The 14798-nt window shown below is 44.2% G+C and overlaps 1 protein-coding gene across 1 annotated transcript; it reads left to right on the top strand.

Annotated features, from left to right (window-relative positions):
* Positions 1–11294: 11294 nt before the first annotated feature.
* Positions 11295–14234, top strand: LOC130465564 (uncharacterized). Its single transcript, XM_056834373.1, has one exon. It carries the CDS (start codon positions 11295–11297, stop codon positions 14232–14234), a length of 2940 nt encoding a protein of 979 aa, XP_056690351.1.
* The last annotated feature ends 564 nt before the right edge of the window (positions 14235–14798 follow it).

Here is a 14798-nt window from a genome sequence, read left to right as displayed (position 1 = left end):
AGATGCTCCAGGTGAGGAAAGTGAGGCAAAAAGGAGGAAAGCAGGCATGAGCAGCTTATCTCCCGCAGAGGTCGATGCCCGCCCCGAAACTCTGTCTCCTGAACCAGATCAGGAAATGGAGGATATCTTCCTCGAAGAAGGTTCAGACAGGAGCGTCCGAATAGGCAAGGGCCTAAGCTCGGGGCTCCGAATCGATTTGATCCAACTACTCAGGGATCACAAAGATATTTTGCATGGTCGGCAGCAGATATGCCAGGGATAAATCCGAAGCTGATTTGTCACAAGCTGGACGTCAACGCCGAAGCTCGGCCAATCAAACAAAAGAAGAGGAATTACTCCTCGGAGAAAAACAGAGCCATCGCCGAAGAGGTGAAAAAGTTGCAAGAGGCCGGATTCATCAAGCCATGCATGTACCCAAAATGGTTGGCCAACGTGGTGATGGTCAAGAAAGCGAACGACTCCTGGCGAATGTGCGTGGATTTCACAGATCTGAACCGAGCCTGCCCCAAAGACTGCTATCCCCTGCCAAGGATAGATCAATTGGTTGACTCCACTAGCGGCCATGCACTGCTCAGCTTCATGGATGCCTTTTCAGGCTACCACCAAGTGTTCATGCACCCCGACGACAGGGCAAAGACAGCATTCATCACAAGCGCAGGAGTGTTCAACTACAAAATGATGCCTTTCGGCTTGAAAAATGCCGGAGCCACCTACCAGAGGCTAGTTGATCACGTCTTCGCCGACCAGAAAGGGAGGAATGTCGAGGTCTATGTGGATGACTCCATCGTAAAAAGCATCAAGGAGGAAGACCATGTCAAAGACTTGGCAGAGACCTTCGGAAATCTGAGGAAATACAGCATGAAGCTGAACCCAAAAAAATGTGTCTTCGGGGTGAAGTCAGGGAAGTTCCTCGGATTCATGGTGAGCGAAAGAGGAATCGATGCGAACCCAGACAAAGTCCAAGCGGCATTGGATTTACCCGAGCCGAAGACCAAGAGAGATGTGCAGAGGCTAACCGGCAGGTTAGCCGCACTAACAAGGTTCATATCAAAAGCCTCGGACAAGGGAGCCCCCTTCTTCAAAGCACTGAAACCAAAGAACCTCCCCGGGGGAGAAGCAGAACCAGTCAAGAAAAAGGGGGTCCCGAGGAAGGTGGATCCCGAACTGATATGGGAACAGGAGCAAAAAGAAGCTTTTCAGCAACTCAGAGCCCACCTAGCTCAACTGCCGACACTGGCCAGACCAAAGGAGGGGGAAACCCTGTACCTATATGTCGCAGTCAGCCCTGGAACCGTCAGCGCAGTGCTTCTTCGGGAAGAAGAGAAGAAGCAACAGCCAATCTACTTCACCAGCCGAACACTCACAGGGGCCGAAATTCGGTACCCGCTCATCGAGAAAGTCGCATATGCAGTAGTGGTAGCTGCACGAAAACTGAGGCCATACTTCGACTCCCACCAGATCACAGTACTAACTGACCAACCGCTCGAGAAAGTACTCGACAAAATAGAGAGGTCAGGAAGATTGGCTGCCTGGGCCTTCGAACTATCAGAGTTCGGCATCAAATATCAGCCGAGGACCGCAATCAAAGCACAGGCGTTGGCAGACTTCTTGGCCGAGTGCTCATACCAGGAAATGCTGGATGATACGAAAAGCACTTGGGAGGTCTTCACTGACGGATCTTCCACAATAAACGGCTCAGGAGCAGGAGTTGTACTAATCCCCCCGACGGGGAAAAGCATAGAGTATGCATTGAAGTTCGGCTTCAAAGCAACTAACAACGAGGCCGAATATGAGGCCGCAATCGCAGGAATAGAGCTTTGCTTATCCCTGGAGGCCGAGCATGTTTGCCTCAAAACTGATTCCCAGCTTGTAGCCAACCAGATCCGAGGGGAGTATGAGGCCAAGTGGCCCAGCATGACAGCTTACTTAGCAAAAATTAAATCCTTAACGTCAAAGTTAAGATCCTTTGAAGTCATTCTCATTCCCCGAGGAAAAAACACGCAAGCAGACGCACTGTCAAAACTCGCAAGCTCAACACTCATCGACCTAAACAGGTCGGTCCACGTGGAAGTTCACCAAGAGAGAAGCATTGACTTGCTACCCACCACAGTATGCAGTTTACGTACCGAACCCAGCTGGATGGACGCAGTAGTTGCATACAAAGAAAGGGGAGAACTTCCCGAAGATAAGCTGCAGGCGAGAAAACTGAAAAGATTCAACAAGTGGTTCATCATCAGCGCCGAAGGAGAGCTCATGAGGAAATCATTCTCCGCTCCGCTGCTAAAATGTGTGGGTCCAACAGACGCCGACTACATCCTAAGAGAAATCCACCTCGGGATATGCGGAAACCACATCGGAGGCAGGACATTGGCACATAAAGCCCTTCGGGCCGGATACTGGTGGCCCACTATGGTTTCCGAGGCAAAGGAGATGGCAAGGAAATGCGAGAAATGCCAAAAGTTCGCACCAGCCATCCATCAACCAGCTCAAACCCTACAATCAACACTGTATCCCTTACCATTCGCACAGTGGGGGTTAGACATCATTGGTCCCTTCCCCTCAGCTACGAACCAGAAGAAGTGGTTGATTGTAGGAGTCGACTATTTTAGCAAATGGATCGAAGCTGAAGCTGTCTCCTCCATCACCGAACCTCAGGTCCGCAAGTTCATATGGCAGAACATCATCACAAGGTTCGGCATACCAAGACTGATGGTCTTCGACCACGGGAAACAGTTCGACAACACCCCGTTGCAAAAATGGTGCAAACAGTTCGGCATACACCTAGCTTACTCGGCAGTTTGCCACCCACAAAGCAACGGGCAAGCCGAAGCTGCTAACAAACTCATCCTCAATGCACTCAAGAAAAGAGTCGAGGATGACAAAAACAAATGGTTAGAAGAGCTACCCGGAACGCTATGGTCCCTTCGGACCACTGAGAAAGAAGCTACCGGGCAAACACCGTTCCACCTTGTATAGATCCGAAGCTGTCATCCCTGTGGAAATCGGAACAGAAAGCTTGAGGATCCAGGCATACAACAGGTATGATGGGCTCCAAGGAGAAAGCAACAACCAACTTCTGTCTGAAGCTCTCGATCTACTGGACGAAGCTCGGAACGATGCGAGGATACTCAACGCAGCTTATTTGCAGAGGGTCAACAAGCATTACAACCGAAGAGTCAACGCCAGACCCCTAAAAGTCGGTGATCTAGTACTCAGAAACGCCGCCTCGGTTCAGAAAGGACGGATCCATGGCAAACTCTCAGCCACTTGGGAAGGACCATACATCATCCATTCCGAAAAAAGGCCAGGCACGTTTATGCTGAAACAGTTAGATGGAACAATTTTGAAGAACCATTGGAATGCCGATGTTCTCAAGAAATATTTTGTATGATCTCTGTCCGTAAACCAAGTAAGTTGTTTAATGAGAAGAGGAAAGCCATTGGCACCATGTGTTTCATTAAACTTATCTCTATATTTATTGTCCCTTTATATATACATGCAGCCTCGGATCTGATCAATCCGAGACTAAAAACAGGTTGACTTTGCCCATTCCTTGATAAAATGCAAGAAATGACCAAATCATACACTTCAGGGAATCGTCCAGAATCCTCGGATTCGCGATACCCAGATAAAACTTGTTCGCAACAAACAGTCGCTCGAATCAAGTTATAAAACTTCGGCTCAGATCCACGGATCGCCGAAGTCATAACTAAGAGGCAGACTAGCGATCTCTTGCCCAGGTTTCCGAACCACAAGAGATCGGAAGAACAATCCAGACCTCTGAGCAGATCGACGGATTTGAAGAGTCTGGAAATTAAAGAGTCTCTTAGCAGATCTACGGATTTGAAGAACTCGCAAAATTAAAGAGTCTCTTAGCAGATCTACGGATTTGAAGAACTCGCAAATTAAGGAGTCTCTTAGCAGATCTACGGATTTGAAGAACTCGCAAAATTAAAGAGTCTCTTAGCAGATCTACGGATTTGAAGAACTCGCAAAGTTAAAGAGTCTCTTAGCAGATCTGCGGATTGGAAGAACTCGCAAATTAAAAAGTCTCTTAACAGATCTATGGATTTGAAGAGCTCGTAAGATCAAAGGGTTTTTAGCAAGTCTACAGAAAGAAGAGCTCAAAAAACCTACGGATTCAAAGACTTAAAATTGCGAAAGTACAAAATTGAAAAGAAGCAGCCAAGTAACAAACATTCATTTTTCATTCAATATTTGGGGGAAGTACAAATACATCAAACAAACTCGGTACATACCCGAGGACCCTCAAAAATTGAAAACAAAATGAAACAGTTAAAATAGGCAGCCATCAACAGACAATACCGGCCTACCGAAGTACTAAGAAAGCAAAAAGAAACAGTACAACGCAGCGCCGAGGCAAAAGGGGGAAAGGCAAGCACACATTCGGAAGTCCTCAACTGGAACCGACCGACTCTGAAGAAGACGACTTCCCGAATCCCTAACTCTTGGGAGTCTCAGGAGCAGCCCCCAGGGGAGCATCCTTCGAAGAACCCCCAGCAGTAGTGTCACCTTCGGAAGTCGCCTTCTGGGCCCGAGCCTCTGCAAGAGCAGCTTGGCGTTCAGCTTCAGCTTCGTCTCGATCGGCCTGGCACTCCACCAAGTGATCCTGGGCCCTCATCCAGAGAGGAACTTTTTCATTCCAAGGGAAATGAGGCATATGCTTCGCAAACATGCGCCGAGCACCCAGGATGCCATTCCAGTATTGCTCTCTACACTGATCAGCAGTGTAGAGGTCAACTCGCTCTTGCTCCAACTTCCGAATGGCCGCATCCTTCTCTCGGATCTTCAGCTGGAGAACGGGCACCTTGTCAGCTTGATTCTGAATAATCTCCCGATGCTTGACAAACTGCTGAAGCCTCGCCTCCGCTTCCTGGCTCTGATTAATGGCCGCCTCAAATTTAGACGTCATCTCCTTGAGAAGACTGTCTTTTTCTTCAAGTTCGCTCGCAAACTTGGCGGCCATTTCTTTCCTCTCCTTGTCGAAGGAAGCTATCTTTTCAGCATCCTCTTCGACTTGGAAAGTGAGCTTCCCAACTTCGGCCCCGATCTGTTCAGCCGATTCCCTAGCCTCACGACTGTACTGAAGGTACAGTTGCTTGACCTCCACCAGCTCGGAGAAGAGCTGCCCAGCCTTCTGGTCCAAAATAGGGATATCACGAGCATAAGCCTCCTGATATCTCCTCAGTTGTCTCTCCTCAACCGAGCTACACTCGGAAGCGAACGAGGACCAGAAAACAGCCTGTGAAGAGAAGGAAGGATGAGGAAAAGTAGAAAAAAAAAAAAAAAAAAAACATAAAACAAAAACACAACTCAAAAGAGAAAATCCAACACTTACCTCATTCAGATAGTACTGGGCCATCATAGCCGGGTTCCTCTCTTCAGCTCCAGGAACCCTCCACTGCGGGTTGGCCCGAAGAAGATTCTCCCGAGCAGCTTCGGGACCCACCAAAGATCCCACATGAGCCATGGGGTTCTACCCCAAAACCGGAGCCCTGGCATAGCGAGCCATCGCCTCCCTTACCTCCTCGGGGATCCGTTTCAGCGGAACATCCGAGCAAGGGTCAGCGTGGATCAATCTATCCAAGGCCGAGGTCGAAGTAGAGCCCAAGGTCGAATGGCGCCTCTTCCTCGTCAGACCCTGTTCCTTCTGCTCCTCCTCAGCAGAAGGAACCTCCTTCTCAGCCTCGGGAACCTCAATGTGCGCTTCGGTGAGGTCCACCATCTCCTTATCTGGACTTTTCTCTCTTTCGAGAGAAACGTCAGCAGATTCCTCCTTCTGCTCGACCACGATAGGGGCATCCGAGCCAGGAACAAGGTCGGCTTCAATCGCCTCCATCACCTTGGTGATATCCTGGATCTCGATCCCTAAAGCAGTAGACGGCTTCAGCGGAGAGGGGATGGTATCTTCCTCAGCCAACGGTTGATCCACGGGCGGCGGCTCCGCAACCACCACACTCTTCAACTTCTGCCCTGGCAAGGGCATGAAGTGAAGGAGGTTCTTGGGAGGAGGCATGTCTTCCGAAACCGTTTCCTACAAAACAGGCGTTCAAAGATCAGCTTCAAGGAAAAAGAAGAAGAAGGGAAAAACGGACTACAAAAAACTCCAAGTCAGAGCAAATACCTTCTCCGAGGACTGAGAAGCCTTCGCTTTCTTCGGATGCGCGGAAGGCCTCAAAAGAGTGCTACCCTTCCTTTTTCTTTGATCCTAAAAAGGGGAGACCAAGGGTCAATAAATGTAAAAGAAGACAAAGGAAGAAATAAAGAAAAAAGCGTGAAGTACCCGGTTCCTAGATAAAGAGATATCTATCCGAGCCGGAGATGAAACCGAAGGAACGGCACGTGGCACAGCGTCAGTCCCAGGACCCTAAAAAGATGGTCCAGGACCAAGACGTTAGCCGACGGCCAACCAGAAAGAAAGACAAACAAAAAACTTCGGGATATAGAAACACTCACCGGATCTGAGGTTGTCCTCAAATCAGGAAGCACGACCTTCACTGGAACAGCTTCGGGAGAGGAGGAAGAATCCCACGGATCAGCTCGAACTTCGGATAACCGAGCGACACCCGAATGAGACAGCACGTAATCCTTCAAGCGAGGATTACGAGGATTCTCTTTCCCGAACTTGTAATCAGGAGCCGAGTCGTGAATAGTCTTCAGATCCAAAGAGATGCCCAAAACCACAAGATCAATGCAGCTAAAGCCGTACTCTGCAGAAACAAAGCACAAAACAAGTCAATAAAATGAGACAAAAAGGAGGAGGACAAACTCACTGAAGCACGGTCCCAGCCGAAAGACACCTACCCCTGTCAAAAATCCTGCTGAGACCGGCAACAGCAAGAATGTCCTCCCGCAAGATATAGTTGAGGTTCGGGAGCCAGCTAGACGGCAGTTTGTAGTTGTCCTCCCGAGCCAAAAACCACTGGAGGAGATTCATGTAGTGGTGATGGTTCCGATCCGGAGCAGCCACGCTTCTCATATCAGGATCAGGAGTCACAAACCACTTCGGAGGGCGATAAAAATTGGGATGCTTCGGATCTGTCGGCACACGAACGAGCAACCACTCCGTCTTCCAATTATGGTCAGAGCTGAGGTAAGGGTAGGCCGTAATGTAGTTCGGCTCCCCCTTCCTTCGGGACTTTTTGTTGATGATGGTCCACCAACCATACCCATCCCCCTTGGAAGCGTGATTGAAAGACAGATCGTGGAGATCCCGAAACACGGCGACAGAACAGGGAAAGTTAACAAAATCGCACACCCATCTAAATCCGATGATGTGCCTCATAGATTTGGGTGTAAGTTGGGCCAAACTGATGTTGTACGACACCAGGAGCTCGGAAATGAATGGATCCAAGGGAAAGCGGAGACCGTTCTCCAAGTGATGAGTATACACAGAGATGAACCCCCTCGGCGGATGAGTCACCCGAGGACGCTCCTGATCGGGAAGCTCGCACCAGTACCCCAAGGCGTGCTGGATTCCGTATAGCTCCTCGGCCCTCCGATGGTAGTTCCCCAGCTTCGCCTCCACCAACCAGTCACCACTGACCGATTTCTCCAACGGACCATCGATCTTAGTGGTCTCATGCAAGATCGGGGCATACTTGCCCTGCGGATCAGCTTCAGTCCAATGAACTGGAAACTCAGGGTAAGGACGGCGCACACCCGAAGAACCAGCTTTCTTACCAGAAGTTGCGCGTTCAGACACGCTAGACCCGCCAACAACATCATCTTTGGAAGCATCCCAACCAGTCGAACGCCTCTCCACCGGCCTCTCCGAAGGCCGACCCCTCGAAGTTTTCTGTAACCTTCCCGAAGGTACATTCTCCCTCTCACTAGAGGAGCCAACGACGAACTTGCTTTTGCCCCTATTCTTTGCCATGGTCGCGAAATCTCGGTCTAGGGTTTAGATTGAGGAGTAGAAGGAAGAACGAAGAAGTAAGGAGAATTCAGAAACAAATTACCTTTTTCCGAAGCGGAATTCGCCGATAAAACGAACAACACAAGTTCCCGAAGTCTAAGGCTGGCCAAATTTCGTAGATCTGAAGAAACTCAAAAACCGCGATCGCCGGGAAAAGAGAGGAAGTTTGTTTAAAAGAGAGAGAAAGTAAAGTTTGAAGGAAGTTTAGCGCCCGGTATTTATAGAAAAGGGAAACGCATCAACTTCCTTTCGACCCATGATCTCCACGACACAATACAAATCCCAACACTTGTCATCAATGCAAATCATCCCTTCTCAAAAAAAAAGAGGGAACTTTTGGACTTCTGACAGCTGGAAACCCACCCATTTAATTCTAAATGGACCGGGTCTGGGGGGCATGTTGTTTGGGCTCCCAATTGATTCTCAATTGGGCCACTAAGTCCAAAGCCCAATGGCTCTAAACAAACAGCATCAAAACCTACCAATGGCTAGTCAGCCATCCATCAAGGCCCAAGGCCCAATAGCAATAAATGACCTATGGGCATTTATTATGCAAACACTATAAATAGGCGGCCAAGGCTCACACCTCAAGGTACGTCCAATTTATCGCCTTAAGACTACTCTTCTAGAGAACTTCTCTCTAGAATCCGAGCATCATTCTTACTTAGGCATCGGAGGGGCTTTCCTCGGAAACACCCCCGAGGCTAGTGACTTTGCTCTTGTGCAGGTGAATTCGGACTCTACTCATTCAAGCAAGCAAGATCTTCAACACATACAAAAGGGCCTTCATTCGAAGCCCATTGTTTCCATCTTTACAACACCGGAACATTAAGAAACATTATTCTAACACTACAAGAAATAGTACTATTAACGACGGGAAATCCCGTCGCGAAAGGCCAATAATCGTTCATTAACGACGGGATTTCCTGTCGCGAACCCGTCATAAAAGCGGGCCGTCGTTAATAGAAATCCCGTCGTAAATCCGTCGTAAATCCGTCATAAAAGACATTTGCGACGGTTATTCCCGTCATTGTTTGGTTGTTAGCCCCGTCGCAAAAGGCTTTTGCGACGGGATTTTTAACCCGTCGTAATTAGGTTGTCGTTAAAGATACAAATTCTTGTAGTGTAATATAACTCTAGCTACTACTAGAATTATACAACATCCCATTTAAAATGATCGTTAGAGTACTATTTGCACAAATATTAAGATAAAAGAGAAAAATGTGTAAAAAGGTAGTTTAAAATAATAAAACATAGATTAAGTAAGATAAATGTGTGAAAAGGTGGGTTAGTGCAGTGCAAAAAAATTGAATAAAGTAAAAGAAAATTGAGTGGAAGGTTGTAAATATTGTGGGATACGAAGTTTAAGATAGTAAATTTTTATGTTCAGAAATAGTATAAAGCAAAACGTAATGAACATATATTATAAAACAGACTAAAACGAAAAGTGTAAATATAATTTTGAAACGGATGTAGTATGATAGCATTTAATTGCTAGATATATATCTTAACATTCCCTTTAAGGTGGAGCGTAAACTCGATTGAATGCCAAATAGAAAAAGAAAAAAACTCAAATTGTGCATTTTCAAAAGCTTTAGTGACAGTATATATATGCTGATTGCACTTTCGTTGACACATATACAAAAGCAAAATAATTCATTTATTTGCATCCCCTATGATCATGACAATCTGATTAATGACACTTTTTTCTCTCATGATCACTAGATTTTGTGCAATATATATAATATTAAATGTTGGCTAACTATCGCAAAACATATTACTCATACCCTACTTGTGTTCTACTCTAAAATCTCATAGTAGTTGCTTTATAAACAGCTTTAATTCACATGTCTACATATGTTTCCTTCGAACGATGCTCTGCTTCTGTAGAGGAATGAGAAATTGCATGTTCACTACTACGAAAGGGATAAAAGGGTTAAAAGTATTGTTGAAATAGACTTTAATTTGTAATTAAATCAGCTTAGAGGTGTTCTTCAACTCATCAACGCGCTAGAAAATTTAAGATTTAAAAACGGGTGAAAAGGGCATTTTATATGCTCAATCATATATAGATCAAGTACTCTGGTCAGAGACGGTCGTTCTATATTACCTTCCTAAAATAAAAAATGAAGAGGGATTTTGAACGTTTGCCGCACTTAACGTATCGTCATGTAAACATTAACTAGTGTGTGGCCCGGGCGTTGCTCCGGGTTTTACTTTTAGTCGGGTTTACGTTTTCGAAAAATGTGCCCAATTTTAAAAGATTGTATTTTACATTTATATGTGAAAATATGACAAACATTGTAGCTAGTTGAGAACTTGAGATGGTAGGAAGTGAAACTTTTAATCCATGAGGTTTGGTGTTCGATCCTTGCTACATGTTTTTTTGGTTGTCAATACATACCATGATGCTTATTAGTGGTGACGTGGCGTAATACGGAGGGAGTCTACGCGACACATATACGTTTTCACAAACGCCTTTTAATATATTAGTGTAGATTGTAATTGATCGAACTTTCAAAATAGATTCGGTCCCATCTTGTCTAAATACGGTCTGGACCGAAATTATACCAGTCCGGTCTTCGTTCTTCAAAAATTAAAGATCTAATCTATCTACTCGTCCAACCGGTCCGGTCCGAGGCCCGTGCACAGCCCTAGTAACGACATCGATGTTATGCTGAGAGACGACAAGAGTGTTGTGTTAGAAAATAAGTGTCCGTATTGTGTCCACATCAAAGAGCTCTAGTTTATAACCTGAGTAGACTACTCCTCCTATTATTAATACAATTGATTTAAGATTAGTGGACTTTTGTAGTAACAACATGATTAAGAAAACGTGACAAAAAATCAAATATTTAATTACGATTTAAAGGTTCTGGAGAAAAGATAGGGGGAACTGTAGGGAGGGGGAACCCTCCATCCTCTTATGGATAGAGTCCTCTCTTGGAATGTCAGAGGTCTCAATCTAATCCAGAAACAAGATATGGTGAGGTAATTCATTCACAAATATCATGTTGGATTGGTTGGGCTTCTGGAGCACAAGGTAAAGATTGCCAATCTAGGTAAGCTTTACCAGAGAATGTTTAGTACTTGGTGTTTCACAAGCAATGCTAGCTACCATGATGGAGGGAGGATCATTGTGGCATGGAATCCTAATAGTTTCATAGTGAACATTATTGCTGTAACTAGTCAATTTGTTCACTGTTCTGTTACTCCAGTGTGAAGTACAACTAAATTTTTATGTACTTTCATTTATGCATTCAATGAAAACAATGCTAGAGAGGAGTTGTGGAAAGATTTGAGGCATCTGAATACTCATGATCCATGGGTGATCTGTGGGGATTTCAACTGTGTCATGGCTTTAGATGAAAGAATTGGTGCTCCAGTGAGGACTAGTGAGATCACTTCCATGTGTGATTGTATGCAGTATTGTGGAATGGAGGATGTTAAGAGCGTAGGCAATTTGTACACTTGGAACAACAAGCAACAAGGAATAGCTAGAGTATTTTCAAAAATTGACAGAACCATGGCTAATGCTGGTTGGCAGAGTGAGTATGGGTCTGCAGAAGCTTGTTTCATGAACGAAAGGTCTTTTGATCATTCTCCTGGTCTCCTTACAGTGTATCCTAGAAATTCAGGAGGGAAGAAACCCTTCAAATACTTTACAATGTGGAGAAATGCTCCAGATTTTAATACTATTGTGCAAGAACAATGGAACATTCAGATTCAAGGAAGTAAGATGTTCACTGTAGTTACAAAACTGAAAAAAGTAAAAGCAGCTTTGAAGGAGCTGAATAGAGCTGGGTTTAGTGATGTTCATGCAGCTGATCTTAAAGCTCACCATGAAATGATTGCAGCTCAAACTGCAATGCATTTAAATCCAGCTGATCAAGGTTTAGCTGATGCAGAATTACAAGCTGTGCAGGAGTACAGAACAAAACACAAAGCTTATCTGGAATTTTTGAGGCAGAAAGCAAAATTGGAGTGGCTCGAAGCAGGTGATGAAAACACAGCATTGTTTCATCAGAGTATCAGAAGCAGAAACACTCACAACCAGATTTACAGCATACATGACATGAATGGGGTTTGGACTGACACTTCAGATGGTGTTTCTAAAGCTTTTCTGGATTTTTATTCTACTTTGTTGGGTAGCACTCACTCTAATAGAACTGATGTTCTCAGTCAGATTGTTCAAGCAGGTCCAATGGTTACAGATCATCACAAACATATTTTGAATGCCCCTTACACTTATGATAAAGTTAAGAAAGCTTTGTTCTCAATTCCTGGTATTAAGGCTCCAGGACCTGATGGTTTTGGGACTTTCTTTTATAGAGACACATGGAACATTGTGGGAGAGGATGTAGTTGCTGCTGTGCTAGATGTTTTGCAGCATGGGAAACTGTTAAAAGAAATCAATCATACTGCCATTACTCTTATTCCAAAGACCAAGTGTCCTAAGAATGTGAGTGAATTTAGGCCAATTTCTTGTTGTAATACACTTTACAAGTGTGTAACTAAAGTCTTGTGTGGGAGACTCAGACAAGTCCTTCCAGATTTGATTCTAGAGAATCAAGGGGGATTTGTACATGGGAAGTATATTGTACACAATATCATGGTGATTCAGGATTTGGTGAAACATTATGGCAGAAAGGATGTGAAGGCTAGCTGCTTAATGAAGATTGATCTACAGAAAGCCTATGATACAGTGGATTGGAATTTTCTGCTTCAAATGTTGGAGCAGTTAGGTTTCCCAAAGAAGTTTGTGGCTCTAATTATGGAATGTGTGACTACCCCCATGTTTTCTCTGGTTATCAATGGTTCTCTTCATGGTTTTTTCAAGTCTAAAAGGGGGTTGAGACACGGGGATCCCATGTCCCCTATGCTGTTTGTAATCTGTATGGAGTATCTCTCCAGAATTTTTCATAAAATGAGTGAGCTTCCCATGTTCCAGTTTCATCCAAGATGCAGAGACTTAAAATTGACTCATTTGTGTTTTGCTGATGATCTTATTCTGTGCTGCAAAGGTGAGTTTCCTTCAATATATTTGTTTCTTCAAGCTTTCAAGTTGTTCTCTAATTCATCTGGTTTAATGGCAAATAAGCAAAAATCATCTATTTATTGTTATGGCATGGCTGAAGATGATGTGAAGAGAGTGGTGTCAGCTTCTGGTTTTACTAGAAGTACCTTACCTTTCAAGTACTTGGGTGTGCCTATCTGTGCTAAAAAGATTACTGCTGCACAATGTGAAATGCTAGTGGATAAGATGATCCTAAGAATCAAAGTTTGGAGTTCCAGAAACCTCTCCTATACAGCAAGAGTTCTTCTGATTAATTCTGTTTTGTTGAGTTTGCATAGCTATTGGGCTCAGATTTATATCTTGCCTAAGAGAGTTCTGAAGGAGATCACCATGGTGTGTAGGTCATTTCTGTGGAGCGGGCAAGCTTATAGTAGCAAGCCAAGTAACATATCCTGGAACAGTTCTTGTTGTGAGAAGAAAGAAGGTGGCCTTGGCTTTAGAGACATTCTGAAATGGAACACTGCAGCTATTGGAAAGTATGTGTGGGCTGTGGCCACAAAGCAAGATAGTATATGGATCAAATGGGTGAGCTCTGTATATGTCAAGGATGGGGAATGGTGGGAGTATCAGCCTAACACTTCTGCAAGCTGGTACTGGAGAAAGATTTGTGAAACAAAAGAAGTTCTGAAGCAATACTATACTATTGCTGAATTTAGCAGCATTACCTGTTATTCTGTGAAAGATGTGTATAAAAAACTCACAGGTCAAAAACCACTGGTGCACTGGGATCATATGGTTTGGAATAGATTGAATACTCCTAAGCACAAGTTCATTTGTTGGATGGCTGTTCAGGATAGGTTACAAACAACTGCAAGGCTAGCCAGAATTGGTGTATGCTCCTCTCCTAACTGTCTGTTGTGTGATCAGCAGGAGGAGGTTCATGATCATTTGTTTTTTTCATGCCCTTATAGCAAGAAGTGTATTGAGGAGATCAAGGGTTGGGTTGGTCTCCACACTACTCACTGTGGGCTTCAGATCCTCATTAGCAGAATTGGTAATAGTCATCAAACCAAATTTCGAAGACAAGTTTGGTGTGCTGCATTGGCAGCAACTGTGTATTCTGTATGGAGGAGTAGGAATGGCAGTTTATGGGATAAGTTTATTCCAACTGTGCAAAACACTGTTAATAGAATCAAGCAGATTGTGAGAGATAGAATTAGGACTGTAATGCCTAGAAAAGTAAGTCGAAAGGATAGCTTATGGTTTTTAACTCTTTAAGAGTTGTTTAGTTGTGTTGCTCTCTCCTTTGTGAAATGGTCCAACCTAGTTGGTTCTTTTCCTTTGGAGTTAGCCTAGCTTGTAATCTGTTTTTGTGGTTAATATTATCCTTTCTTACTTAGCAAAAAAAAAATTACGATTTAAATAGGTTTTTTAGTCTATATACGAAAAAACTAAGCTCTTGACACTAGATTACCATATAAATATCTATATCTATATATATAATTAAATCCTCAAGGCAATCCATGACATCTCTCCACGTGTCATGGTGACTTGGCAAGTGACATGGCATTGCAGCGCCACGTCGTATGCACACATGATTGTTTATTGTGTCCTCACCAAAAAAAAGTGTTGCTACCATCCTTTGAACCCATGACCTCTTGTATGTTAATGCCAAGTTTTATCCATCACTCCAACGATACAACTTGTGACACGAAAACAACTAAAAAGGAGAAAAGTCGTATAAAAATTTAATATTTATGTATTTGAGTAACAATTTTTTTCTTAATTTTTATTCTTCTACTAATCAAATCATATAGCTTTCCTAGAAATTTATTTATATCA

The sequence above is a fragment of the Spinacia oleracea genome, chromosome 1 (assembly GCF_020520425.1).
Source record: "Spinacia oleracea cultivar Varoflay chromosome 1, BTI_SOV_V1, whole genome shotgun sequence".
Classification (NCBI taxonomy): Eukaryota; Viridiplantae; Streptophyta; class Magnoliopsida; order Caryophyllales; family Amaranthaceae; genus Spinacia; species Spinacia oleracea.
This window is presented reverse-complemented; position numbering and strand designations above follow the sequence as displayed.

What these genes read in the sequence shown, in the direction of transcription:
- LOC130465564 (XM_056834373.1), top strand. Translation starts at nt 11,295, where the DNA reads ATGGCTTTAGATGAAAGAATTGGTGCTCCAGTGAGGACTAGTGAGATC.